The sequence below is a fragment of the Brienomyrus brachyistius genome, chromosome 14 (assembly GCF_023856365.1).
Source record: "Brienomyrus brachyistius isolate T26 chromosome 14, BBRACH_0.4, whole genome shotgun sequence".
Lineage (NCBI taxonomy): Eukaryota > Metazoa > Chordata > Actinopteri > Osteoglossiformes > Mormyridae > Brienomyrus > Brienomyrus brachyistius.
The window spans coordinates 334263-361605 of NC_064546.1; the positions used below are offsets into that span (position 1 = coordinate 334263).

Here is a 27343-nt window from a genome sequence, read left to right on the forward strand (position 1 = left end):
GCAAAACACCTTCCAACGGAGGATAATTTACATATAGATTTTCGTAGTTTCCTAGAGGTCAGTTGTTATAATCTGACATGGAATGGTAAGACAAACATCAATTTTCATTTCAACGTATATTTAAATGGAATAAAGATTTCATCGTATGCATAGATATGTTAAATGTCAATCTCTGCCATGTAATAAAAATCAAGTCTGAAACAGGACATTGCAAATTTATTTAATATTCGATTAAAATAAAATCTTATATACATTACAGTCCAAGATTTTAATTATGAACAAGCACATGAAAAGTCTAATAATTTAAGACTGTTGCTGTTCAAGTTCTTGATTTCAAGGAAGGGGGGGAGCAGAAAAAGACTAGGAACATTAATTACATTCATCTCTACAAAAACACGACAGAAGAACAGTGCTGTGGTGGAGCGAGAGCTTGGCACTTTAATTGAGCTCGAGCCTCTGGCACCTCAGAGTCCAGTGCATGCCCCTAAGCAAACAGCCCACTTCAATGTGAAGTAGGTCGTCGTAGTTTGCAGGTACCCCCCCCACCCCATATCAGTTCTAAAAAAAAAAAACACAGATTATGCATCGTCAAAGTGATGCTCAGTCCTTCAAGTCCACTGCTGTGTCGTGCTTCCGAGGTCCAGTCGCTCCGGCCTCAGAATTAGTGTAGGAGTTGAAAAGCAGCTTTGGAAACCGCTGTCAAGTGCTTGGAGTGGTCCGAGCCCCATTGTGCTACATTTCTGCCTCAGCGCAGCTGCGACAAGTATGACTCTACTGCCTTCAAAAAAGGAGGACAGAATGAGAACAAGGACACATGTGAACACATGTGTGTCACAGCTCCTAGAGCATTCTGGGAAAAAAAAAACAAAAAACAAAAAAGTGAATCACCATACCTTCGCCACTTCACCCGTAGTTCCAGGAAGAAAAATTAATTTTGAGCCATGTTCCCATAATTCTTGTAACTGCTGCTTCATCACATGAATGTTCCTACAATAACAATTTAGTAGGAAATTAATTAAGAAGCACGTGAACACACAGCACACAACAAACATGGATAATTATGGCCAATCAGCTGTAAATGAGCGACACGAACAAACATACTTATCGTCTGAATGGCTGTCGCGAGCCGTCCTCCCGTTCACAGACAGTTCTGGCCACCACCTCCTCAAAACGGACTGAACCCAATGTAAACCGACTACCAGGTACCTGAAAAGAAAATTTAAAGTACAAGTTTTGCCATGTACATCAATAGGACTAAACCAGGTTGTTATAAAAAACAGAACTCACTCTTCATATTGACTTGTAAGAAGCGTTTTCACTAAAGGTAGAAGGTCTACACAACAGCCAATGGATATTGCTGGCTTTTCCTCTTGAAGACTGTTCAAAGAATAAAAGCACAAGTTATAAGAAACAAAGAATGCAGTCAGACAATTCATTTCAAATAAACAAGTACTTACCTTTTTGTGATTACAGGTAAACAGTCAACAAGCACACCAGTGTCCTGGATTCTACAGATGACAAAAGGAAAATTAAAATCTAAATAAAATTCTGAGAAATTGGTCTGTAGATCATGAGTATTGGGTTTTTACCTGAGAAGGTATGCAACTAGTTCGCCTGCGTTCCTTCGCCACAGAGTCAAAGCAACGTTAAGCCTGAGATTTCTTCCAAAAAGCACTTGGGTCATTGCATCATGATCCTTTGAAAGCTGTATAAAAAATTAAGTCACACACTCAAGCAAAAACAACAAAAGATCTCTGTAACGGTTTGACTGACAGAAAATTTGGCAAATCATCTAACTTTAGTAATAAAACCAATTCTTCTCTGGAGGAAGAGGCCAACAGTAATAATTACTCCTATTCCCAATTTTACTTATCAAAAACCAATAATCAAGCATTTCATGTGACCAAAAGCATCTGTTACAGACCAACCTCGGTGAAGTGGTCACTGTACTTGGACCCAGGTCCATCCATTTTGGTGACCTCTGGCTGGTTCAGGGGCTGCCTGCAGAAGAGCCCTTGATGGAGGTCTTCATCACATGCCAGCTCATTTTCCTTGTTTGCCATGTCACAGCTCCCAACAGCTGGGGATGGCTTCCGTCTGCCCCCAGGGCACACAGTCACCTGACGTCCCTTCCTTTTGGAGGACACCACTTTCTTTACTTTGCCAGAGTTTTGCGCGGTACGGCCCACTGGAGATCTGCGGAGCGGAGATAAGGCTCAGGGTTCGCCCAGATAACCCAATCACCCTTGTACAAAACTGAGGCTTTTTGGACCCCCTCTGCAAGGCGTTTCAGTTTTTGAATTTTGTGAATGAGTCGATACACTGGTGACAGGTCAATTCATGTTTGCCACACGTGGGAATCACACGAGGTGAGCGTCAGATTGCTGATAGTTAGTGAACACTCACCTCTTCTTATTTATTTCCTCCTTTTTAAAATAATCCACCTAAAAGGAAAAGAATACCACTAAATTCCTCTTCCACCATACATTACTGGAGCACATACAAGGAGCTGGGACAGCCATTGCGACTGCAAAAATCACTGTAAAGCATACCATGATGGTATAGCGGAACGAACAAAATGAACATTACAGAAAGTCGGACACTTGCATAGACAAGGGGAAGTTAATTATTTTGCAAAACAAGTAAATCATTAATTGTTGTATTTGTGCCAGTAAAGCAAAGAGAACACAGGCATCTCTTGCCCTGAACAAACTGCCAGGAAGCAAGTCACGGTTCCCATGGTCAACCAGCGAGCTGCAGCCCTACTCGCCTCCTTCATGGTCTTGCCACTTGCAGACCGTATCCCTTTTTTGAGCTCGCAGGGTTGGGCATCTTCATGAAACCGGTGCTCAAACTTGTCGACACCATGGTCTCCAGAGGCCATAATAGGGAAGGACCTTGAGAAAGTGTAACACACAGGAGGGAAATCGGCTGTTTTTCAGCAAACAGTTTTGTAACAATGTCACATGCCAAAAAAAAAAAAAAAAAAAAAAAAAAAAAAACAAACAAACCCGGAAATACTAGTTCTTCCTTTCAACTTAGGGGCATTTCCTCCACAAACTACATGAACGTAAGCAGTCAACGACTAACTTTACTGGAGTGCACCATCAGCCAACAAGGTAACATTAAGTAGAACCATCCTGAACTGTGTGGACCGACTGTCTGACGAGATCATCTTTCATTAACTCAACGTGCCATAGGTTTAGCGAAACAGTAAGAGTAGCAGCTACACGAACTAAAACAACCAGAATATGCGTTACTAAGGTTTTACAAACTTTACATCACTTCGTAGCTATAATACTCGGTGCGCCATTTCCAACTAAAAGACTAAACGCCCACGGTCGTTGGATACACCTGCCGTCTGCTGCGAACATCCCAACTGTCAAAGGACGGTCTCTTTCCAGCGATAAACTTATTTTATATTTATATACGTTATATTTTGAAAGCTTGTTTCTTTTCCCCGTCTGTTCCATCTCAACAAACAGCCTCTCGATAAAGGCAGCATTATAGACTAATCTGCTCGCTTACCGGCGGTCCTAAAGGTTGCACATTACAGCTGTTATTCCGGCAGCAGTATGGCGCAACCCATGTGGATCCCTGCCAAAAACAGGGGGGAAATGCGGCCAAACTGAACACTGGGGATGGAGCTGCCCCCGTAGCAGAGGCAGGCAGCTCCCCGGACAGCAGCGGGACGCCCGGTAGGGAAGCCCAGCCGACCGGGGCCCTGTCACAAGCTGCGCCCCAGCGACGGCGGCTGCAGCACCGGCCGTCTGCTTTGTTTGCTCAAGTTCACGACCATAATCAGACTATAACTCCAAAGGGTAAGATCTCCGCTATTTTCGCTCACGGAACCCATACGGTATAAACTACATGTATGTTTTTGTCCGCATTTTAAGTGCACACGTTTAATCCGGCTAGCTATGCTAGCTGCCAGCAGAGGTGGTGCCGAGGCCTGCCGAGCAATCGCACACACCACGATGCAGATTCTATAGCCTTCTGCCCACGTTGACAAAATTGGTTAGACGATCGTTTAACTGCACGAATATTTTGGTTTCCTATGGGCTACATGCGACTGCATTTTAATGAGACACTCACTGGGAGAGAGGCACGTCTAAAGCCTGGAGGAGTTTACCTACCGTTACATGTTGGCTTCTCGTGCATCACATTATAAACGTGTCAAGCCTGGAACTGAATTCGACTTTAGCCGAACGGTAACAAAAAAAGTAGATGAACTTTAAAATAATTATTAAAAATATTTAAACGTCATCAACCGAAAAATACATTCAGAATCAGAGTGGAACTTGCGCCATTCAAACAGAAAAGCGCTGCATGTTGGGAGGGATCTTAGCCTGAAACTGTCAGTTGGACTCGGTCGCCCCCTGTCGTTGGTCGAGGAAATATATGGATTCTACGGCCTTGATCACCTGTACGACCGTCGTTGCTTTGGAATGCGCCCTCCTGTGTTCATATGAAGGAATTGCATGTATCATTTCTGGGATAGGAATACGTTTCGAAAACCGTAGAAAAATATAAATTATTGCCCTTGGCGTGAAACATATTAAAGAACGAAAGAGTTCTTTAACAATTATTGTATTATTTAACATTTAATACTTTACAAGGTCTTGAGTGAAAAAATAATATAATAATAATATATAATATAGCCTGCATTGAAACGTTTTCAAAATTTGAGGACTGCGCCTTTGTTACTTATAAATAATTCACATTAAACCTACAGCTGCGAGTGTAAATGTAGTAAATACAGAATGCCAGTAATGAAGCCTATTTCAGGCAGCATACGGCACAAAGCAGGGATGCCTGTCTGTCACAGGCCCCATATGTACTACATGATGTAGGGTGACCAGATAATCCATGTCATCCCGGAACACCTTGAGCTAGGACAGGATTTGTAACCTACTATTTCAATTAAAAGGACCTGGATTTCACTTAGCACTGAGGTCTTGCTGTGTGCTGATTGGTCAGTCTCCTATAATCATGCACGTGTCACTAATGCTAATATGAAACAGCTGGATGAGTCTTTCAGTCAAGGAAACGAACCAGTCAGAGCGCAAGAAGAAGTGAACAATTTAGCCAATCACAGGAGTCTTTCGGTTTTAAGGTAGCATGTAAAACCTGAAGTAGCTCAAGGTGTCAGGGATGACATGGATTATCTGGTCACCCGAACTACATTATTTATTTACCTGATGCTAGAGATGTACCAATACAGATGATCGAATCGATATCGGCGCTGATCCATGCCTGTTGACGAATCGAGTATCGGCGCTACATCATCGATCCATGTCCGATACTTAGTTCCAAAGTACATGACCTGTGTAGGTTTACTTATGTCCTTTGATTACAAACTGAAATTCTTTGGCTTTGAAGCTTTAGGATGCTCCATGTTTCACCTGCCTAGAAAATAACAGATAAGAGGTAGTTAAGTTAATTTCACAAATTTTCTACAGGTTTCCCAAGTGCCAAAGTAGAGGATATGTATAGGCTTACTGATGTTCTTTGACCACAAGCTGAAATGTAGGATGGCCTACAGTACATTGCACCTGCATACAAAAATAATGGAGGTTAGCTTATACTGTAGCATTGTTTACAGTTTCTGTAGCGTTACTGGGCTCAATATGTAATATATTGGAATGGAGTTTCAGAGTGTTGCATGCCTTTAGTAATAACCCATTTGTTAAGCCTTTACAATTAGCCTCAGCATGTCTTTGCTGGGGGGAAACCGCAGTACCCGGATGAAACCCCACGACGACATGGGGAGAACATGCAAACTCCACACCCATGTGACCCAGGCGGAGACTCGATTAATATTTTAATATAATAAATTTACAAGTAAAAAGAGTAAAACAGTTCTTATATCGGAGTCTGTATCACTATCGGCAGTTCGGAATTGGAATCTGTATCGGAAAGGTATTCAGATGGGAACTGAAAAAAATGTGGATCGGCCCATCCTTATCTGATGCTTTCATGTAGAGAAATAGGCAATTAAGAAAACAAGGTCAGCCAATCCCTGGAGTATTTGGGATTGAAGGTGTGGCTCAAGGGCCTAACTGTCAAATGTCATTCTGCTGACAATGGGATTTGAACTGGCAGCCTTCTAATCATTAGTACAGTATCCTAAGCCATAGAACCACACCCTGTGCTCAATTTAAACATGCCAGTTCACTGAACTACATGTCTTAGAACTGTCGGAGGAAATCCATGCAAACATAGGAAGGGCATGCACTGCATGCACAGGTGTGTGTCGTTTGGTGAGTGAAGAAGTCTGACTGCAGCAGGTAAAAACTGAAGCATATGCTCCTGGAGATCAGAGATCTGAAGACACGACAGCAGGTGAGAGTATGGAAAAGGTGGTAGGTTGAAAGAGAGACATCAGAGATGATTCTGAGTGCACTCTGCCTGGTCTGTAGGGAGAGAACCAATCGGTCGGATCCTGTGATCTTTGACCGATTCATAGTCGGGAAGATCAAGGGACAAGTTTTCAGTTGCAGAAATGTGCTGCTGTAGTTATAGTGGAGTATTCACTTTTAGAATAAAAGATTCAGATTCCTAAGAAGGGGTGCCATTAAAGGGGGGGGGGGGTAGTCAGGATGATCCCAAGTGAGTATAGGATGAGCCCCTGAGTGACATAATAATAATAATAATAATAATAATAATACATAACTGAATTGGTCTGGAATGGTCTGATGTGCTTTTTTGGGGCCCAAAATCTCTGGTGGCTCTGCTGTTTCCAAGGCAGATAAATAGTCAAAGATTCAAGGTTTGATAACTAGACTTACTGGTGGGGGTGGTTTGTGGCTCAGTGGGTTAGAATGCTGTGTCTGTAACCAGAAGGTTGTGTGTTCAAATCCCAGGATCAGAAGAGAGACGTCACCATTGGGTCCTTGAGTAAAGCCCATAACTGCCAGATGCTCCTGGGATTGTCTGACCCTGAAAAAAAAAAGTGTGTTGCTTTGCATAAAAGCATTTGCTTAATAAATAAAATGTAAATGTAATGTTGGGGAGTGCACCATTGAGTACATAACTAATTCTTTCCAAACATTAAAGCTGTTTCAGCCGGAATTATAAAGTGGCACATGACTGCACATGTTGTTTACATAAATATGAGGAAGTGAATTGCTGGTTTTTCATAACCTGCTGACGATCCTTTTTTTCTCCTGTCTGCATGTGATTGAAACTAAATTGCAGCCAGTAATTACCTGCAATATAGACACAATGACGGGTGAAATTGGAGAAAAGCATTAAAGCCAGCTGTGCAGGACTGTCAGGCAAGGCGATGTGGAGAACTTTGCAGAAGAAATGCAACTGTTTTATATTTATATGGATATTTGACATTGCTTTTGCATCATAGGTTTGTATTTTGTGCATGCAGTGTGTGTATCACAGTCAGCGTCAGACAGCAGCTGGTATTAAAAATGGGTGCTTTTCCCCAACCACTGATGCAGTGCTTCACCTTCCCTGCCATCCTGTGCCCTTTCTCGCTTCTCCTCTTGCATGACTGGTTTTGCATGTTGAATGGTTGCTGTCCTGTGAATATCTGGCACAACAGGTGGGTCATAGTCCAATCACTCGCGTGCGTTTGTGTCCGGAGAAGAAATGTGTGACAGTCATGAGACCACAGAGAATAAGGCACAAGGCTGAACTGGCGTGGGTGTCACACACAGGAGGCCGCTGGCGGAGGAGGAAGCAGGGATGCTGCCTGTCAGTGCACTCTTAGTTGTCGGCTGTCTGATCGCCCCACTGCATGGCGTCCCCCCCATCTGGAGTCAGCCAGAGCAGGTGCACGTCTCCTATCCAGGTACAGTTTTGCTATATTCAGAATCAGAATTGCTTTAATATTTTTTGACATTTTTTGTTGTCTTAGTGCCCACCACTGTCTTAGTAACTAACCGTGGGTGTTTCTCAGTACCTAGAATGCAAAGATCATACTTGTGGTCTTGGTAAGAGCGATCTTGCTAACCTGGCTTCCAAGACTGAAATGGGGCAGAATGAACCACGTGATTTTTCTCTTTTGGCGAGGATGCAACCGATGCATTGTTGATATTTGGGTGGGGCAAGGGCAAGAACAACATACCGTCCTTTGTACTTAATGGAAACTGGATTTTGGCAATGGAAGATGACGTAAAACAGGTACACGAGAACACAAGTATGGTGAAGTAAGCATATTGAAAAACACCCAGTGCTGTCCTTGATCTATGTTATATACTGTAAGATGATATTTATGTTGGAGGATGTATCATTACCAGGAGATAAATATGCCTTTTTAGTAACAGCAGTTTTAAAGCCACATTTGAACAGCGCGAATATCCTAAGGACCAAGTAGTGAGAAACCAAAAAGCAGAACTTTTCTGTGAACAATTAGGAGGTTATATAACTGGAATATAGAGCAGACATACAATTCGTCTTGCCTGTTAGTGTTTGACAGCCGGGTGTCTCCTCCCAGGAGTCCATGGTTCCATGGTGATCACCTGGACCACCTTCAATGAGACAGGGAGCGTGGTTGAATACAACGAGTGGGGAGACAAACTCTTCACGCTGGTGACCAAGGGCAACTCCACTACTTTTGTGGACGGGGGCTCGGAGAAGAGGAGGCTGTTCATTCACAGGGTCACTCTACTGGGCCTGAAGCCTGGCTCTGCTTATGGTGAGTGCATGCAGACACAGGCAATGGGAGCTCTTACTGCCACAGATGGAGTGGAGCAGGTACCTTCATTGGGAATGCATGTATTTATATGATGAGGTGAACCAGCTGAGGTGTCCAAGGCCAATAAATGCTCAATAACATGAACGGGGCACGGACACATCCTGTCCATTTCGGACCCCTTGGCTGTGTGGTTCATCCCAGCCTGTTGGCGCTCAGCTACCTTCCACCCTGTGATTTATGGCGTGGCTCTGGTTTGCTTTTCTTTGAATCGGTTGAGGGCCTTTGGAAGGAAAGAATGGAGGCAGATGCATCCTGGCTGTCTGCCTCAGTCTGATCATCGCCGCCACGGATTGGTCCTTTGACGGCACAGAGGGATGCGTATGTGTGGGGACAGAATACAGCAGCCAGAAGCCAATGAGAAGACAGGGATGTCGGATTTCCCCTCGCGGACCTGGGTTGCACTGGCGCCCCCTGGTGCTCACAGTTTAGTCGATTAGTTAATGTGTTAGCATCTCCATTCATCCATCCATTTTCCAAACCGCTTATCCTACTGGGTTGGGGGGGTCCGGAGCCTATCCCGGAAGCAATGGGCATGAGGCAGGGAACAACCCAGAATGGGGGGCCAGCCCATCGCAGGGCACACTCACACACCATCCACTCACACATGCACACCTACGGGCAATTTATCAACTCCAATTAGCCTCAGCATGTTTTTGGACTGTGGGGGGAAACCGGAGTACCCGGAGGAAACCCCACGACGACATGGGGAGAACATGCAAACTCCTCACACATGTGACCCAGGCGGAGACTCGAACCCGGGTCCCAGAGGTGTGAGGCAACAGTGCTAACCACTGCACCACCATGCCGCCCCCGTGTTAGCATCTCAACTGTAAGAATTTTCTGCTGGCTCATATCGTGCGTCAGTGCTTTTGGACTTTCTGCCACTGTCAGATGTTCAGGACGAGTCTCAGGCCGCTTCGGCCCCCAGCTGCTTTGCATGATGCTTGCTGTTCTCTCTCCCTCTCCCCACCCCTCCCCCGTAGTCTACCACTGTGGCAGCGAGGCTGGCTGGAGTGACATGTTTTACTTCACCGCCCTGAATGAAAGCCTGGACTGGAGCCCCAAGTTCGCCCTCTTTGGTGACATGGGCAACGAGAACCCGCAGTCTCTGGCCAGGCTGCAGAAGGAGACCCAGGTCGGGATGTACGATGTCATCCTGCACATCGGTGAGGGATCACTGTGGCCAATGAGTGTGAAGCATGAGTGAGCGGAACACGCCCAGACTGCCAGGAAATTAGGTGTCCAGTGTTTCTGTCATACACATTTAGTTTCTATTTCTTCTCTGAACTAATGTTTAAAAAGCTGTGGACTTATGGGTATTAGTTACATAAACCAAGAACAAACTGCGTAAATAATGTTATTTACTGGCTTCTCTTTCTATTAACTGTAATGCTGACTAAACAAGATATACATGATAATACACAAAGATATGGAAAAATAATGTTGGGCTTTTTTTGCCTTTTAGGGGACTTTGCATATGACATGGATGAGGTAATGTACCTATATCATAAGTTACATAAGTACTATAGTACAACTCCAGTGAAATGACCTGAAGTATTATAAGCGGCTCCCGGTGAAAGCTGTCACTCCGTGCAGGAAACTGGCTGACTTTGGCTGTGAAGCTCATTGGACGACCTGTTAAGAGCAGCTTTCAGCCAGCCTGTGGCGTTCCAAGGATTCCATCCTCATGCAATTAAAAAACTCAATGCTTTAAAAACAGGACAAAGTTCACCGTTGTTCCTGGAAAAAGCATAATCGGTGTCCCTAGCAACATGAAACCAAGTACATTACTTGAAAGGGTGACAGACAATGAAAGATTTTTCAGTGCGGGACTGAATAAAATCCCAGGTGATTCCCCAGTGAGGTGTGTGAGTGCAGTGGGGTGTTTAAACACTGCACAAATGGGGTCACGCTCTGTTCTTCTGCCCTTCAATTTGACACAATTTGGGCAAATTAAATGTCTGAACATTTTTGTCCCTGTATTCTGTTCTCCACGGACCAAAAGGAAACTAAAATATGCAGGACTCAACGATCAGACTCTCTTCATCACACCCAGTTACGCCAGGACTTTTCAACGACTGATTCCATCGCTTGACTTCCTGGGTCTTATAAATAGAAACCAACAGAACCCCTTTGTACTATATTTAAAAGGATGGGGGTGGGATGAACCAGCCGATCTCAGTGACCAGCATTAAAATGACAGGCAAATAAACAGCTCCGATTCCATTACCATTAGCTGTGATGTAGATTCATATTTCGGGCTGTCTGGAAAATGTATGTACTCCGATTACGCAATGGTTTTAAAACAAACAAAAAAAGAATCCCAAAAAGAATTCCACTGTTTGTTTCCATGTCTCTGGGTATTCTTGTGTTATGAAAACATCGACGGAGTAATGCTAGGCTTCAATTAGTGTTATTTTGTCAGTCCAGAACCCAGAAGAATTTACAAAATCAGCTTCTTTTTTTTAACAGTGTTTTTGGAAATGTGTATCAAGTTAGGAGCCCAACCTTATAGTGTGTGTTATTGCTTAGTGCTCTTATGTTTCCAGACAGCTGACCTTAAAAACCAATCCAGTCTTAGTCGCAGACCATCTCTCCTTCATGAAACTGATTAGCATTTTTAATGCAGAAAAGACAACTGCTGGGCCCTACAATGCATGTTGCAAATTTATTGGTTTCATAACAAAAGTCCAATGACAAGCAATGTTTAAGATTCCATGACATTTTAAGTGTCATCTTTTTTCAACTGACTGATTCAGTTCCGCTCTTGCCATTTTGTCATTAATTGCGATTGTAGCCATTAGCTCCCAAAGCGTTACTGAGCACAAATATTTGGTTTTTGCGATAAAACCCCAATAAATTTGCAGCATTTTTACTGAATTAAGCAAGCGACTTTCTTTTAGCACTGTATAATGCTAATAATGTAATAATTGCAGCTGAACAGAAACAATAAGCTTGAATTGATTAATAACCCTAATTAGACAAATTACATTTATTGCTTATAGTTTCTTAGGCCTGTAAAAGGTGGGTATTAAGCACAGCTGAGTATTCATATGAATCTCTCTTTCTCTGCATTTCCATCATATTTCCAGCAATTAGGTTTTATTATATATTTTTAATCGTTATATATTTATTTATTTTTTGTCCTGAATGAGTGGCAAAGTGGTTGATTTTTTTTAACACCACGGATTTTTCCCAGATGCCGTTTATTTGAATTCCTAGTGGATAGTTACTAAAGTTGCTGAAGAACCAGAGTGATTTTCTCCATACTTTTGTGGATTTTTATATTCTAGCCCTAGACATTAAATGTATTTTGCTCCAGAAGGAAAATCCCAGGAACGTTTTTCTTGCACCATATAAAATGTGAACTTCACCACCCGAACTGAACACGGCGTATGGATGCAGTAATTAACTGTAGATTCACTGAAGACAATTTAATAAGTTTGATAATTCCCCAAAAGGTGAAAATTTGCATTATTTGGTAAAAAAAATAAAGAAATGTCCATTTTGCCTAAAACACCAGTGTTAACTGATTAAGCGTTTCGCCCTGCCGTGGCGTAACCAGAAAGGATGGTCTGTGAAGTTGATGCGAAGTTTTGTCTAATGTTGTCTGCCTCTTTAAGGACAACGCCAGGATTGGGGACGAGTTCATGAGGCAGGTGGAATCCATTGCTGCTTATCTGCCATACATGACCTGCCCTGGGAACCACGAATACAAATAGTGAGTATCTCCACGTACCGCTCTCTCCTGCCTGTGCATGAAAAAGCCACTACAACTGCAGTGTGGTGTATTTATATACTAGGTAATGTCTCCTTAAACAGTAGCTTCATACCTGACTTGTCACACCCTTGTGTACATGCATGGGGCAAATGTAATGAGCTTCAGTACAGCGAGACGCCCATTTTCGATGAAAAATGGCCAGGCACAAAGGCCCCGCTGTGAAAACTCGACAAGGGCACAGTGATGATTTGTAGCCAAAACACAAAGATTAAAAAATGCTCGCGGTCCCTTCTGGCCGGTTATGTAACTGAGATAGAATAACGCACTTCATTTGTTTTTTTTCCCTCGTCTCCCGGCTTCTGGGAAAGCACTCAGTATCACGCCTGTCCTTAAGATGTGTGGTATAATGATGCATATTCATCAAATGGTTATATTTCATGGAATGTAACCAACATGTACGGAGAAGCACGGAATGAAAACATAGTTAATTGCCTCTCAATAGTCCAGCGCTGATAGCGCTTGCCTAACATCGCCTCCTGACTGCTTTTTAATCGATACTGCCAGAGGGAAATGGGCACAGTTTGTGTTCCATAGTTTCAGTTTTCTTTTCCCTCCTCATATTTATTTTTCCCCCGCTGGCCAAAATGACAGATGTTGGGTTTGGAAGCTGGCTATTCATCTCACCACAGAATGAATAGCTTGTTTAACACCCTTATACTGTATCTTATCCTGTGCCTCAGAGATTTACTGATCACAGGTTTGTTTGGAATAATCGTGAACATGTGAGCCAACAGAACGATCGCGAACATGGAACGAACGTGAGCATCTCAGTAAGCAATGACCCACCTTCTCCATTATCTTTCTGAACATGTATGAACTTTATTTTTCTCCCACATTTGACCGCACGCTGCATCTGATCTGCTGTAGTCCTCTGCTCAGTCCTTTCTGCGTACGTGGTTCACGTCTTGGCCTCTGGCACAGCACGGGCAGCAGCGGTTTGTGGAGCTACTGTTGGCTTTGCCCAGAAACGTGCCCTTATCCGCCTTCCCTCCAGGCAAATGGTGAATAAGGAACGCCTGCTGTGACACTTCCCCTGCCTTCCGGCAAGGTTATGCGTAAAACTCGGCCCTGCTGCGATCTGTCGGGCCCGAACCCAGGCGGGACAGCCGGCCGAGGCTGCAGTGATGGTGATGTACGGAGGTCAGCTCCGATTCAACAACAGAGGCCCTGGTAGCTGTGCTGCGTGGGCAGCCTGGCCAGGGAATGAGACCAGAGAGGCCTTCCCAGGTGCTTTTGGAAGTGCTCGGTCTCGCATGAGAGCCGGCGTTATTGCTGCTGATGACTCAGCACTTCCCCCCCCCCCCTCACTGTTCTCTTCCACACAAAAGAAGTTTCCTGTTTATGCACTGAATTTACAGGCCAGACTCTATTCACACTGCTGCCTTTACCTCAGGGGAAAGCAAAAAAAAGAGATGACTCTGGAAGGCCCACGAGCGTTGCTCAGTCTGGGATTTCAACCCCGCTGTTCTCTGAACTGCGGCCAAGAGTCCCTCTGCCGGTTCAGACTGCTTTCAGTCACACGGTTTCCAGGCTCCCAAAGTCAACAGGACGCACTAAGGCAAACCCTGGATGATGGTTTATATGATGCATAAACAGTAGGTGCACATGGCAACAGCTTTGCTGCCCGTAAAGTGGGGTTTTACCGCCTCCCTTTGTAAACATGCTTCATTCCAGCGTTTTGTACAGGTAGTGTACTCTATATTTGTAAACATTTTTGCCAGTGGAGGGTGTATTTTATGCATCAGTGAAACATCATGAGTGGGGGGGGGGGGGGGGGGTTCGATACTGTTGGGAAATGTGATGCGAGGCGGCCGCTCTTCCTGGGAATTAAAGATTCCAGGGGACTGTTGTGTGCTGTTAAAACAGGACATCAGGTATGTCGAGGAGCAAACCGGGGGTGAATGAGGCCAACTTCTGACTTTAGGTTCGACAGTGTCTCCTTGTAAAAGCTGGGAGCATTTTGCTCCCACTGGACATAGATATATACAGCAGTGAAAAATGGCCCATCTGCCACTTAAAAGTATGTTTTTACCGCGGTGTTTACATTAGCGAGCTGCCCTTCCAGCTACTGGTTTGGTGTGGTGGGTCTGTGTGTCTACGGAAAGTGCCATGTGTCCCAGATGATCTCGGTTTGTGTTTGCGAACGCCGAAGGTATGTTCCTCGTATTAAAAGCAGACTGCAGAGAGATCGTGAGTGCTACCAGGCACCCAGCAAGACAAAACCCACAAAGGTTCCCCGTGTTTGTTCCGAAGCGTTAAAAGAATTGCCTTGAAGAATGGATGCAGTCTGCCATTAACTCTTAATGCAGAGTCACACTGGATGAAGACAACTGCCGTACTGTAACAGGAACGTATACACTGGAATTTGTCAGTGTCCTGCTGCCCGCGCTGCGTGTAATAATGTAAACAGAGCTGAATCTGCAGCGGATGCATATGCGCTGTGTGTCAAGGGTCAATTTTAGGACTCGTTTGAGAATGACGTGCTAGCAGAAGTGTTCAGAATGCTTTGACTGACAGTCCCTTTCGGAGTTACATTCGTATGGTCATGCATGTAATACTGTAATGTAAAATATCCCTGATACCATAATGCAACACGTCTTGGCCGAGGGGAGCAGAAGCAGGTGTACATTGACGGCAGGTCCATCCAATCATTTTGTGGCATTGTCTTTTTCGTGCCTTCTGTCTGTCCATCCCTTTGTTTATTCTTTCACGGTAAGGGCCTGTCAAAGCCTTTTGCTCCTGGGTTCCCCAGAAAAATGTCCTGTTTTTATATTTTTTTTATGATCATCGCGCTCCTTTCATACCAGCTTACGCGCACCTGGCTTTGCTACATACTCATTTCTCAGATGGTGACCCAGCCACTGGGCAATGCGTGCCAGGATATTTTCCCCTAACGTAGAAGAACTCAGTGCTCCACACCCTCTAGAACATTTAGAAATACAGAAAACAGCAGTAAGGATCCCCTTAAAAAGCCATCAAGCAAATGAAAACAATATGTCTAAAGAAGCTGGATGTTATTGGTGGTATTCGGTGTCCCTGGGATCAGCTGCAGACTAATTTTAATGCCCAGGCTTCTCTGGGGAAATGAGGGGGTCATATATCAAAAACAGGGACAGTAATAGTCATTCAGTGTTATGTCTACATACCCTGATCAGCCAATTCCAGCCCCTATCCCTCCTCTCAAATTCACTGTTCTCTCACTATTATCTGTTTATATAGGGATGGCAAACAGTAGTTTGTTGCTCTTGGCTTGTCCCTCCAACTGAAGGCTTTAGTATCGGTGATTGTGTGTACGTTGCATAACTCTTTCTGCAAGAAAGTGCTTTTAATGTATTGTTATTTATTTTAATGGCTGCCATGCCCACAAAACCACTGCATTTGATGGTGGCAGAAGATCGGCTACTCATTTGTGATACTGATACAGAAGAACTCAGATTCCACTGGTGGCTAGAGTGACCACCTAATCCATGTCAGGACACACACATGCACACACACACACGCACGCACATGTAGGGTATACCTATCCTTATGGGGACCTCTCATTCACTTCTATGGGAAAAATGCTAACGCTAAGTATGACAACCTTAACCCCCACCCTGCCCTAACCATAACCATAAGTAACCAAGCAAAATAGAAGAGAAAATTTTTTTTTTTTTTTTATAGTTTTTTCATAACAGTCACTGATTTTTATAAAATCGTGTTAAAAAAATGGATATTTATCACGTTATGGGGTCATTGTGTCCCCATAAGGATAGGCATACCCGCTCGCGCACACACACACACACACACACACACACACACACACACACACACACACACACACATATTGAGCTAGGACAGGGTTTGTAAACAACGTTTTCAATTAAGAAGCACTGAGTTCTTGCTATGTACGGATTGGTCAGTCTCCTATAATCATGCAGTTAATGTGAAACAGCTGGATGAGTTTTTCAATCAAGGAAACAAACCAGTAAACGCACCGGAATAATTGAACTAATTAGCCAAGGAGCCTTTCAGTTTTACAGTAGTTTCTAAAACTAGTGTCACCCTGCCGGTGGTCTTTGTGTACTCAGTATGTCATGTGAATCAAGCTGTCAAGTTAAGGAGGAGGTGGTTCGACCAGAAAAGAATACTTCTGTCTGTTTAAGCAAACGTGTGCATGGGCTAAGTCCTCTAAGACATCAACAAACGGCTAGCTGTTTTTTTTTTAAAACTATGATTTACTCTTGGAATTTCATTTTATAAAGCAGGTTCCACTGAAAGGATAATGAGCCTGCCTGCAATCACTTTTTAGAAATACTTTTCTTACACCCTTTTATCTCCTTGAATTTCCATGGAAGGTCAGGCGTGTCCAAGAACTCTGTGTGGAAAGTGACTCCCAGATTGCCGTTTGAAGAAAACCAGAAATAATAACCACTAAACAGAAAGACGCATCATATTTTCCCACTGCATTTTAAGGTTATGCAGGACAGCGGCAGATCTCCTGTAAGGGGCCTTTACAGCAGCGTTTCTCTAACTGGTCCTCAGGGATCCCCGGACAGGGAGCTGGGAGGGAGCAGAAACACAGCCTGTCTTGGGTCCCCGAGGACTCGGCTGAGAAACACGGCCCTAAAGGGAACGTTCTCTGCATTCTGAGGAGAAAGGTCACGTTTAGTATTCTCATACACAAACAGTATCAGTTTGCAAGCCAGATTCATTATATTAGTGATGTTGCAAATTTCAAACAATCATTATTTTTAATTGTAGCTTGAAGTTATTTTAAATCCTAATTTTAAATATGCATATGTAATAGAGTAATAGAATGCAGTGCCGTGATAGGGCCAATGGCCATTTTATGATTATTTTATGGGAATCTAAGATGTTCACAGAAAACAGACATTTCCTAATGTCCAGAGTTTGTACGTCGTGTGCCAGGATCACTGTTTTCTAACTAAAGCCTCTAAGTAAAGCCTACACTATGTCACTAGGTGGCAATGTTAACCTGTGGCTTTACTGTGCCACTAAAGAAGCCTGAAGAGTCTACAGTCCTTTTCACCCATATGATTAGGATGTATTTGCTGCTGCATGTATTTCTTGTTCAGTTATTGCTCGTCATGTGACATTATTCGGTATTTATGTGGTGCAAACTGCAAAAACACCTTCTGGGTTTAAGCAGAATTATGTGACTTCAGTTACTTTGTATGAAGTTTTTTGTTTGTGCCTGGAGTTGGCAAGGAAGACTGTAGGCAGAACAGTCTTAGCCTTACAATGACAGTACCCCTAAATCTGATCCTTCCCTAAGCATCCACAATACTAAAACATTCATCCTGATCCTTCCCTGTCCATTTAATCCCTGACCCTAACCTCCTCCGGTTCCCCTAACTTGACATTAACCGCGTCACTCTGCCCCTACTCCCCGAATTCAGTCTGGCCTCCCATAGTGAGCTGTCGCTCTTACATAAGAACACCCAGCAGCTCCCCACAGCACCGTCTTCTTCACTGGAATTTTGGCCCAGCTTTTTATGGTGAAATTACGGCCTTGCCAGCCATTAAGGAAAGTCCTCTCTGTTACCAACTGCTTCCCCCAGGAAGATTTTCCCTTTGCACATTTGATATAGTGGCACAGATTCTGCCAGTGAAAATATTGCCACACTGTGAAAGGTTAAGAAGAAAAGGCCCCTTGCATCAAGAGCCACCAGGTAGCGGGCATTTTCACATTCTGTGATTCTTGGACCAGGACAGTGAGAAACTCAATGAAAACTAATGGAAAAGCAACACCTGCTGTGATCAAGAAACCTCACGGCCTGTCTGGGCCAATGTCAATGAATGTGTTCAGAGTTCATCTGTTCTTACAAGGAGCAGTTGTAGTCTGCAGACATTTGCTGGGCCTCTATGCTGCATCTCCCTGTCTACACTGCGTCCAGCAACATGACCATGTTTGCGTGTGTCATGTCACTGCTGAGATGCACAGACGCATCACTGCTATAAAATTTGATTTGACAGGCGTGACCATGTGGGTAAAATCCTCTGCATGGAGGGACATACATTCAGCTGGTCTGAAGGCCAGGTAGAGCTCAATCCACAGCTGGGAGACGAGCACAGGGCAGAGATGCCTTTGACTGAACCCTGTCAAGATTGTTAACTGGACTCAGCTGTGTTTGGCATGCCGGGGAAACCTGACCCCACTGCGTTTCTTTTCGATCAAGGGATTATGCAACAAGATACTTACTGGCTGCACCGGGGAACAGCAACAAAAAGGCAGAAGTCAATGGTTTCTGCAGCTAATCACCTAAGAAATTTGAGGAATGTGAGATCAACAACCTATACATCTACCTGACAACTCTTGCCCTGTTTTCTTTATTTCCAGCAACTTCTCCAACTACAAGAACCGTTTTAGCATGCCAGGGGACACGGAGGGTCTCTGGTACAGGTATGTCTAACCGTTAAAGACACTCAGAGAATTCACAGCATGAGTTGCAAGGTGACTAGAAGGACACACACTCTCTACAGTGACATAAAAAGATTTTAAAAGGAAATAAAAATATTCCCTAGATGTCTTTGCAGTTTTGCCCTATAAGGGCTTTCAAAACAGAACTGAATTTCAGTCTCCATGGTTACATGCAGCTAAAATGCACTCACTACAATAATGGAAAAACTGTAAAAGCTTTCTAGACTTTAGTTCACTGTACGGCACACCCCTGCAAGCAAACCTGTCATATCACAGTTAAAATAAGGAGCAAAGGGGTAAAAAATAGGAAATGAAAGCACAGAGAGAGAACAGTCAACCGCTATTCCACTGCCAGCATTTCTTAGGACATATGGTTGGTTCTGCGGGAACCAGCGGCACAGGCAGCAGCGATCCCAGAGCCCGAGGGCATGGAATACTTGGGCCATTCTTCAGAGCCGAAAGGCGATACCCCAGAAGAGAGTCCAGCTATGCAAGGCTGACCACAAGCACAGAAGCGGCTCTCGCAGGCCCCGGATCCCCTGAGACCCGGGTCTCATCCATCACAGGCACTCTAAGTGCTGGACATACATCTGTCAGACCTGGCTTGGGCAAAGAGGGTGGCGTGCTGTGGACTCTGGCACGGGATGCCATTCTGCTCTCACTTTGGTGACTTTTGGGGCACGCCGAGTGCCTATTCTCTAAACAAATAACGTCTATCTAATACATTCTGTCCTCTGCGACCCAAAGCAAGCTTATCGCCAGCACTCCCTTGCCACCATCACTCTCTCACTGCTTCACCTGGCAAGTTCTCTAATGGAATAATTTGTAGAAACGTGTATTAATGCCACCCCACGTCAGTGACCGGTTTGCCCGCCAGCTGTGGGGCTATTTTTACAGCTCCCCGTGGGCTTATCTGTACCCCTCGTCGGATATGTTCACAATGGAAGTGAAGTTCCGGATTCTGGCCATAAACCATCTTCTTTATTGAAGCCTGAATTTACGGCCCGCGATACCGTCTCGGCTCTCTGTATCATGTCAGCTCCCAGGCCAGTTGAGGTGTGCTGTCTTGCTATCTCCCCAAGACACATTGCATATGCTCTTTGCAGATGACTTTCATGCCTTGAGTGGTGTCCTACAATGCGCTTTGCTATAAGAATGGATCATTATAGATTTACTCGGGATGCATCTTTGCGTCTGTAAAATTCGATTTAATACATAATTATTAGTAGAGGCCCTATGCCTTTATTATTTAGAAAGTTGACCAATAATTTTTGACCAAAAATGTTATATTTCGATTGAGTCCCGCCTCCCTCTCAAGCACACACTCTCATCGCCGGGCCTCCACTGCTGTCAGTGGCCAATTATCTGCAAGTCTCTCTGCCCGTCTAGTGTAAATTAGAGGCCTGTCAGTATCTGGAGATACATCGCAGTAGGAGTGAATCATACCGTATCGCATGTGTAGTGGTTTCATATGTGTCGTTTATGTCTCAGATCGTTGTCAGTGCATGGAGATGTGTGTCGCATTGGCCTCAGTGATGGAGATGCACATCCCTGTTATAGACACAGCGTACACATGCAGTTATGTGTAACTATTATGGGCGTGTCTATAAGTCTTCTGATGATGCATAATTGGCTGATACTTATATATAGTTGTATTGTTTACATTTCATGCAGTTGGAACATCGGGCCTGCTCATATAATCTCATTTTCGACGGAAGTCTACTTCTTCCCGGAGTTTGGCAAGGATTTAATTTCCAAGCAGTATGAATGGCTTAAAAAAGACTTGGAGGTACATATTTCATTTATATTTAGATTTTTTACTGGATCTAAGCCTCATTTCTCAGCAAAATAGCTTTCGCCTTATGGTGCTTGTATACAGTTATTTCTTTGGGAAATGTGACACATAAACATTTATCCAGACCTTCTGCATACTTTTCTATCATTCTGCCAGTAATGAGATTTAGTTGTTGTTGATTATAGTGGCCATATTGGAAAATATTTTCTCCAAAGCCCTGGCAGCTTGTGCACTGATGGTCAGTCCCCCGTACTGTGCCGTGTACATGAAATGCATTATTTTTCACAACCCCCCCAGGAGGCCAGTAACCCGTCAAAGAGGCAGACGCGGCCTTGGATTATCACCATGGGACACAGGCCTATGTACTGCTCCAATGCGGACAAGGATGACTGCACCATGTTTGAGAGCGTTGTATGTTATCCCTACGCCTTTGTAAATAGCTACTGTGGGACCAAATGCAGTCGTTGATTAATAAATTAATATCTGCTATATTGTCAGAGACTGTGAAGACAAACCCTGGCTATTACTCTGTGTTCTGCTCATGTTACAGGGCATAAATTTCTAGTACATATATTATGTAGCTCCAGACTTGTAAAGTGGGGGGTGGGTGGGGGGGGGGCAGTCGCAGCAGCCTAAACAAATAGAACAGAGGTGCAAAGAATGAAGACCGAGGCGCGAAACATGACCTGGAAGCTTTATAGCTTTATTTACATTCTTTTACAATCTCTCTTTTAAAACTCTAGCAACGAATACATCATTCAATGGGTTTGTAATAGTTTAGCTTTTTGGGGGATTGACAGAAAGGCCATCGTCATTTAGATATTTCATGAAAATCACATTGTTGCGAAGTCACAGGTACGGGGTGGTCTGTGAAAGTCCGTTGAATAATCGGGTGAGAAATGCACCTTTTCCGGTGATTTTTATTTTCCATAAGAAGCTCGGGGGCTCACCGTGGGGGCGCTGAGTTCAGCATTGGGGCATTTGGCAGCTTGGTGCCCAGGGTTCTGTGTGGGGCCTGTTGCATGCCTGTCTCCCTGACCCCCAGGTGTGTAAATCCTCTATGCTGACCTCCATGCGGACCTTATGCTCATCTGAAGCCTCAGTTCTCTGAACCACTATAAGCAGTTTTACGGTCTGGAAAGGAATCGGCACATTGACCCTGATCCTATGCCCTTAACCTCCTGTTTGGTCTTTCTCTGAACTGAATACAGCATCTTGTTGCTCTTCTTGTGAACTTTCTTTGCTAACTAGCTCTCTTACGTATTCTACTAGAATTGTGTCTTCTGACTGTGAACTGAGTTTGCTCTTCTACATGGCCTGAAGTGTGTGCTTTTTTGCAACAAGCAGATCAGTGCAGATTGCACAAAATAGTTTCCATTTGGTGCTTTAACACGCAGTTCTCGGTACATGCCTGGACTGACGGCTTAGACTGGCCCAAAGAGGGCGGTTCCAGATGTGTTTTCTGATGATAGTTATCCACTGCACACTCTGTTCTGTTCCAGGTCAGACAGAGCCTTGAAGATCTATTCTACCTCTACGGTAAGATGCTCTTGTGGCAACATGGCATCACAAAAGCTATTTGTCAGTGTTTCAAAAAGTTTTTAACTGACATCCTCTGGCCTATTAGAAAGAAGGGTTGAGAAAGTCCAGACCTCAATTTGCAGTGGTACGGAATATTTTTTTTGATGGCTGCTTTTGCCTTTGTGTGACTTTCCTGGCTTGGCTGATTGTTTCGAGAGATATGCCATGAAAACTCTTGACTCTTGGACTACAAAAGGTCAAAGGTCATGGGCAGCCAGGATCAGTCACTTGCCATCTAGCTTCATGAGTCTAGCGAGTTCCCACAGATTAATGGGAAGAGGAAATCAGGGCAGCACAGAGAGATGGAAGCCAGCAGATGGTGAATTTGAAGTGAAGGTTATTCCATACTATGGCAGGTTAATACTTAAATGGTTTGGCGCTGGTGCTTTTACAGGAGTGGACCTGGAACTTTGGGCACATGAGCACACCTACGAAAGGCTTTGGCCAGTCTATAAGTACAAGGTAAGGGAATTCACAAAGGGAAATGCAATAAACTGACGGGAAGATGTGCAGTACAGTCATGCTTGTTATGGTCATAGTTATGTTTGAGGTTGAATTTGACAGTAAAGTCGATAAATACATAATTCATTTATAAAAATTGCTTTTAATCTAATCTAGAACAAAATAAAATTATAAACAAAATACTTTCCCCAGGTCTACAATGGGAGTGTAGAGAAGCCATATGTGAACCCCCAAGCCCCGGTTCACATCATCACTGGCTCAGCTGTAAGTAACGCAGTGCTGAAAAGAATCAGCACTTCTGACCCACAACCAAACATCACAAAAGAAATGAAAGACCCTTTTTTTTTTAAAAAAGTGAAGCTAATGAAAGGCTCTGACAAACGATAGAGGTTTGACAGAAGCAGTCAGACCCCTTTGATCTTCCAGGGATGCAGAGAGAAACATGACGGCTTCATCCCCAAGCCCAGGGACTGGAGCGCTTTACGGAGCACCGACTATGGCTACACCCGCATGCAGGTGTTGAACTCCACCCATCTATACCTGGAGCAGGTCTCCGATGACCAGGTAGGTGGAGATGCTGCCCCTTGCTCCAGAGCTTAGGGTTTTTCCAGACGAGACTGTGACGGGAAAAAAAAGTGAGCGAATAGAACACCGAACGCAGCCAGCACATCTGTTTTCTTGTCACTGCGGAGCTCCAGAAATTGATTCATCCTTTGGCTGCAACTTCACCCATCAAGTGAGATTGTGAAGAAGATGCAGACAGTGGGTGATGTCAGTGTTGCGGTTATGCTGAGGTCAAGCAGACTCAGAGATACTCCTGGTTGTTTACCCCGCAGAATGGTAAGGTGATTGACACCATGTGGCTGGTGAAGGATCGGCATGCGACGGCAGCCTGGGTCTGACAACACCAGTCAACACGTGGGCGGGGACCAACAGCATTCAACCAATCAAATTCTTTTCTGGAGTAAAGTATTTCAAGGTTCAATTAACTTCCAAGTACATTCTAAACCTTTTACGGACATGATAGGCAGTTATATGATTACAGGGATATGACAGTTATAAAACGGCTGTGAATTTTTTTATAATGGATGAAAGCCAATTATAAAATACATGTGTTTTGAACTGAACAAAAGGGTGATACTGGCTTTCAAGTGTTGTCAAATCAGATTTATATGGCTGAATCTTTTATTTAATCTGTTGTTCTGGAGTTGGAATGAATCTGTCTAAAACCACAGGGATTGCATAAGCCCACATAAGGTGATTTATGCATTATGGATAAATGCTAAGAAACATTTATCAAAAGCACAAGGGATTTTCACCTAAACCAGGAAGTTCTTAAATATTTCACAAACAAGGTTTAAATGCCGCTAATCATCTATCAGGTTTTAAAAAGACTAAAGCTGGCAGAAGATGTATTTAATCAGTCATTTTAGGTTTGGGCTCATTTTTTACTGATATCCGCAATATTTTTCTGCAGTGGATGCCGTTTTATTCAGTGTGATTTTATCTGTAAAGTGGCAGTAGGAAAGTCACGTACAGCTGTGTAAATTTGCTTTTGTAAATTTGCTTTTGATAATCGTCTTATTGTAATCGCTGTCTTCTGGATCTTGCGGATTTTTCTAAATAAAGATGATCATTCCAGGTTCCCGTCTGCTCGTTTCTGGATGAAATGTACGCATGGTTTGCATACTGAGTTTTGGTTTTGGAACGGCAAATGTGATCCTGGATAATTGTTCCACTTGGAAGCATAGCATAGAAATATAGTTACCGCTCTGGCTCTGTTTAAATAGGTCCTTCACTCAGTTCCCGGTACCACCTCAGTCAGTCACTGCACCTTGTGAATTTGACTGTAACACAAAATGCTTCAGGGACAGGCTTGTACTACAAAGGAAACATTTATCTTGCATTTAGCTTATAATAAAGCTATATATTTGTATGCCGACCTAACAATTCACAGGTGGTCCAGTAACAGTTAACTCCAATATCTAGTGGAGACTTATGACCGTATTTGAGGGACATGCCGAAAGGGTCAAGCCTCTGTGCCAGTATGAATTCAGCAAGGCAGACAGCGATTTATACACGGCTGACTCCATCGAGGGCTCCCTTTCAGTACATACAGACTGACGAATGCTCCAACAGCCTATGCTGCTCTGCTACTCCCTGCTCAGTCATTTCTTTGGGAAACACCCTGTCGCTATATCTGAACACAAATGGGAAAAAAATCTCCATGTGTTTCCATGGGGTTAAATGGACCATGAGACAAGTAGCGAAGGTTTGCTTGACAGTGACTGATGGCTGTCAGTGTGCCATCTCTTGTCTCCCCAGCAATTAGTTAAAAAGGCCCCATTTGAGGCTTAACCCTGAGACAAGTTTCCAGGGTTTATTAAGAACAGATAAGAACAGCTCATTTTCTTCTGTATGTCTGAATCCTTGACCTTGTCTCAGTCCCAAAGAAATGTTTCCAAAGTTCAGTGGAGGTCCTCCAGGACGGGGTTATAATATATTGAGGTCCCCTGCATTCTATCTTTTTAGGACAGGATCCTCCTTCCAGATATCCTTACATGGGACTGAACCATGAGACTCAATATAAAAGGTATTGTTTGGACTTGGGCTGACAAACAAAGACGGCTTTCGATGGAAAACAGCCATTACTGTCGTCAACTACAATAAACTTCCTGGACGAGCAATGGTTCCCTGTGGTCTTTCCATCTCCGCATTGCGTGAGATACTGTCCAATACCAGGCCAAGTTACAGTCCCTTGGGTCGAAAACCCAGCTTCTTCTGCGCAGTCCAGAAGGGTGTCAGATCCAGTTGTTGTGATGTGTCCAATTCAAACAGGGTGATTCGCAGAGATATCCAAAAACAGCCGTTTGGTTTTCATGTAAAAGCACAAATATATGCATACAAAGAATAGTTTATAAAGGGATATCTGTGGTTGCAGCATGCACGCAGAAAAATGCTTTGACTCATTTTGAAAAGACTCATTAACCATATGTCTCTGGTACACATTTCTATGGACCGGTGGCCATCAGCGATGCATCAATTAAGCCAGCTGGGCTGCCACATGCTAGGCCTTATTTATAACTTCTTCTGCTGGTAGTGACAAATGACGGAGCATAGAGACTGAGCATTATTCCATAAGGTGGCTTATTGTTGGGATTTTAGGGCTACTTCTGCATCGTCCATTGATGAATCCTGTCAGAAACATGAATGGAACTCGGCACTTCTTCATAGCTCAAAGACAATGCCGGGTCGCTGGGGAATGACAGGTCTGCAGTGCATGTGGATTTTGATGCACCAAGTGTTGCTAGAAAAGCAAAAGTGATACTTTCTACCAAATTGAATGATCTGTCAATCACTGACCTGCTGTTTTAATATTCTCTGCGACATTCCAAAGTGGGCCAAAATGAATGGTGCTGGGAATGGAAAAGTCATTGCCAGATGGGAATTCAGAAATGGGAAAGCAATAAAGATTCCCCAGACCCCCCATGCTCGGAATGGCTTGCTCATGAGCGTCCTAGACGCAGCAGCATGATGAGGTCACTAAAGAGGCGGGGCTCTGAGAGCTTAAGGTTCCTGGGCAGACCGCTCTGATACACGTGTCTCAAACCTGAGGTGTGCTGACGACCCTCCTGTAGTGCGTCTGCTTCTCGTTGACTTCTGACCCAATGCTCTTGTTGTGATAGTAAGAGTATATCAAGCCACAATGTCTCAGTAACCAGTAAATAGTTGCTCTCTGACCCTAACATTCACGCCACATTTTAATGGTGAGGAGTTCAGTGGGACAGTTGCCTCGTATTGCTGATTTATGGGGTACTGGTTGTGTGTGGGGGGGGGGCTAAGAGTTATTTTGTTAACTGTGATTATATGTTTAGCACAAATATACAATGAAATTATTCCACTGAAGGATAATATCCATCCATCCATCCATCCATCCATCCATCCATCCACCTTCCAACCACTTCTTCTGGTCATGATTGTGGAGAGGGGGTGGAGCCTGTCCTAGGCAGCATAGTATACAAAGCTGGACCCTGAACAAGATCCAAGGATACTGTGTAATGTTTATTTCAAGGTGAACCGGAGTGATAAAGAATTGCAGATGTCTTAACGTAAGATAGAGGTGGGAAAAAGTGATGATAACAGCTAATGAAGAGAATGGCAGTGGTGGCACCAGTGAGGAGCGGGGGCGGGGGGGGGGGTGCTCTAACTCCTCCCACAATGACCACTGCACCCCCATAGTACCCCCAAACAACTGGTTTGTTTTATATCTTCTAAAATGTCTTTTAAAAGTTTCTATCGTGGCTTGTGCTTCTATACGTCTTGTAGCCTAAAAGTTAAAGCATTTGCTTTAAATAATACAGCCTCCCCCATAGCACCTGCATCATTAAATTGCAACAGCGCCACCAAGGGGAGAATGACATGAACATTCATTAGGAGTGGGTGCCTGCCTGAAAATCTGCTACAGTACTATGCTTGTTATAACCTCTGCAGTTGTGCAACAGTATCCATCACTGCTGCAGTTGTGCTGAAATCACAAATCCTCTCCTGTTTGTTCTCAACCTCCGGCTTGCCTCTCACCGTGAC

The 27343-nt window shown here is 44.0% G+C and overlaps 2 protein-coding genes across 6 annotated transcripts; one reads left to right on the forward strand and one right to left on the reverse strand.

The window, feature by feature from the left end:
* Positions 1-206: 206 nt before the first annotated feature.
* Positions 207-4377, reverse strand: katnbl1 (katanin p80 subunit B-like 1). 3 transcript variants are annotated; one of them, XM_048974251.1, is made up of 10 exons: positions 4137-4377; positions 2771-2897; positions 2407-2444; positions 1929-2196; positions 1590-1705; positions 1458-1508; positions 1288-1377; positions 1102-1206; positions 894-987; positions 207-778 (listed from the first exon to the last, which is right to left on the reverse strand). In XM_048974251.1, exons 2-10 carry the CDS (start codon positions 2882-2884, stop codon positions 746-748), a joined length of 909 nt encoding a protein of 302 aa, XP_048830208.1. In that variant the 5' UTR covers positions 2885-2897; positions 4137-4377; the 3' UTR covers positions 207-745. The 3 variants fall into 3 exon arrangements, with proteins under 3 accessions (XP_048830208.1, XP_048830209.1, XP_048830207.1); XM_048974252.1 differs by lacking the exon at positions 4137-4377 and adding an exon at positions 3529-3602; XM_048974250.1 differs by lacking the exon at positions 4137-4377 and adding an exon at positions 3355-3519.
* On the forward strand, positions 2989-24404 carry acp7 (acid phosphatase 7, tartrate resistant (putative)). 3 transcript variants are annotated; one of them, XM_048974248.1, is made up of 14 exons: positions 2989-3119; positions 7677-7810; positions 8456-8656; positions 9700-9882; positions 10182-10207; positions 12340-12437; positions 18841-18903; positions 20596-20710; positions 21014-21127; positions 22219-22255; positions 22692-22759; positions 22952-23023; positions 23186-23323; positions 23596-24404. In XM_048974248.1, exons 2-14 carry the CDS (start codon positions 7705-7707, stop codon positions 23659-23661), a joined length of 1287 nt encoding a protein of 428 aa, XP_048830205.1. In that variant the 5' UTR covers positions 2989-3119; positions 7677-7704; the 3' UTR covers positions 23662-24404. The 3 variants fall into 3 exon arrangements, with proteins under 3 accessions (XP_048830205.1, XP_048830204.1, XP_048830206.1); XM_048974247.1 differs by lacking the exon at positions 2989-3119 and adding an exon at positions 3667-3821; XM_048974249.1 differs by lacking the exon at positions 2989-3119 and adding an exon at positions 6190-6345.
* The last annotated feature ends 2939 nt before the right edge of the window (positions 24405-27343 follow it).

Excerpts from the sequence above, each read along its gene's own strand:
- katnbl1 (XM_048974250.1), bottom strand. The coding sequence starts at position 3,473 with ATGGAACAGACGGGGAAAAGAAACAAGCTTTCAAAATATAACGTATAT. Across the intron at positions 2,445-2,770 it reads GTGGCAAGACCATGAAGGAG|GTGGATTATTTTAAAAAGGA; the intron begins GCGAGTAGGGCT and ends TTTTCCTTTTAG. Across the intron at positions 1,207-1,287 it reads CTTACAAGTCAATATGAAGA|GTACCTGGTAGTCGGTTTAC; the intron begins GTGAGTTCTGTT and ends TTTTCTTTTCAG.
- acp7 (XM_048974248.1), top strand. The coding sequence starts at position 7,705 with ATGCTGCCTGTCAGTGCACTCTTAGTTGTCGGCTGTCTGATCGCCCCA. Across the intron at positions 20,711-21,013 it reads GGCTTAAAAAAGACTTGGAG|GAGGCCAGTAACCCGTCAAA; the intron begins GTACATATTTCA and ends CAACCCCCCCAG. Across the intron at positions 21,128-22,218 it reads GCACCATGTTTGAGAGCGTT|GTCAGACAGAGCCTTGAAGA; the intron begins GTATGTTATCCC and ends GTTCTGTTCCAG.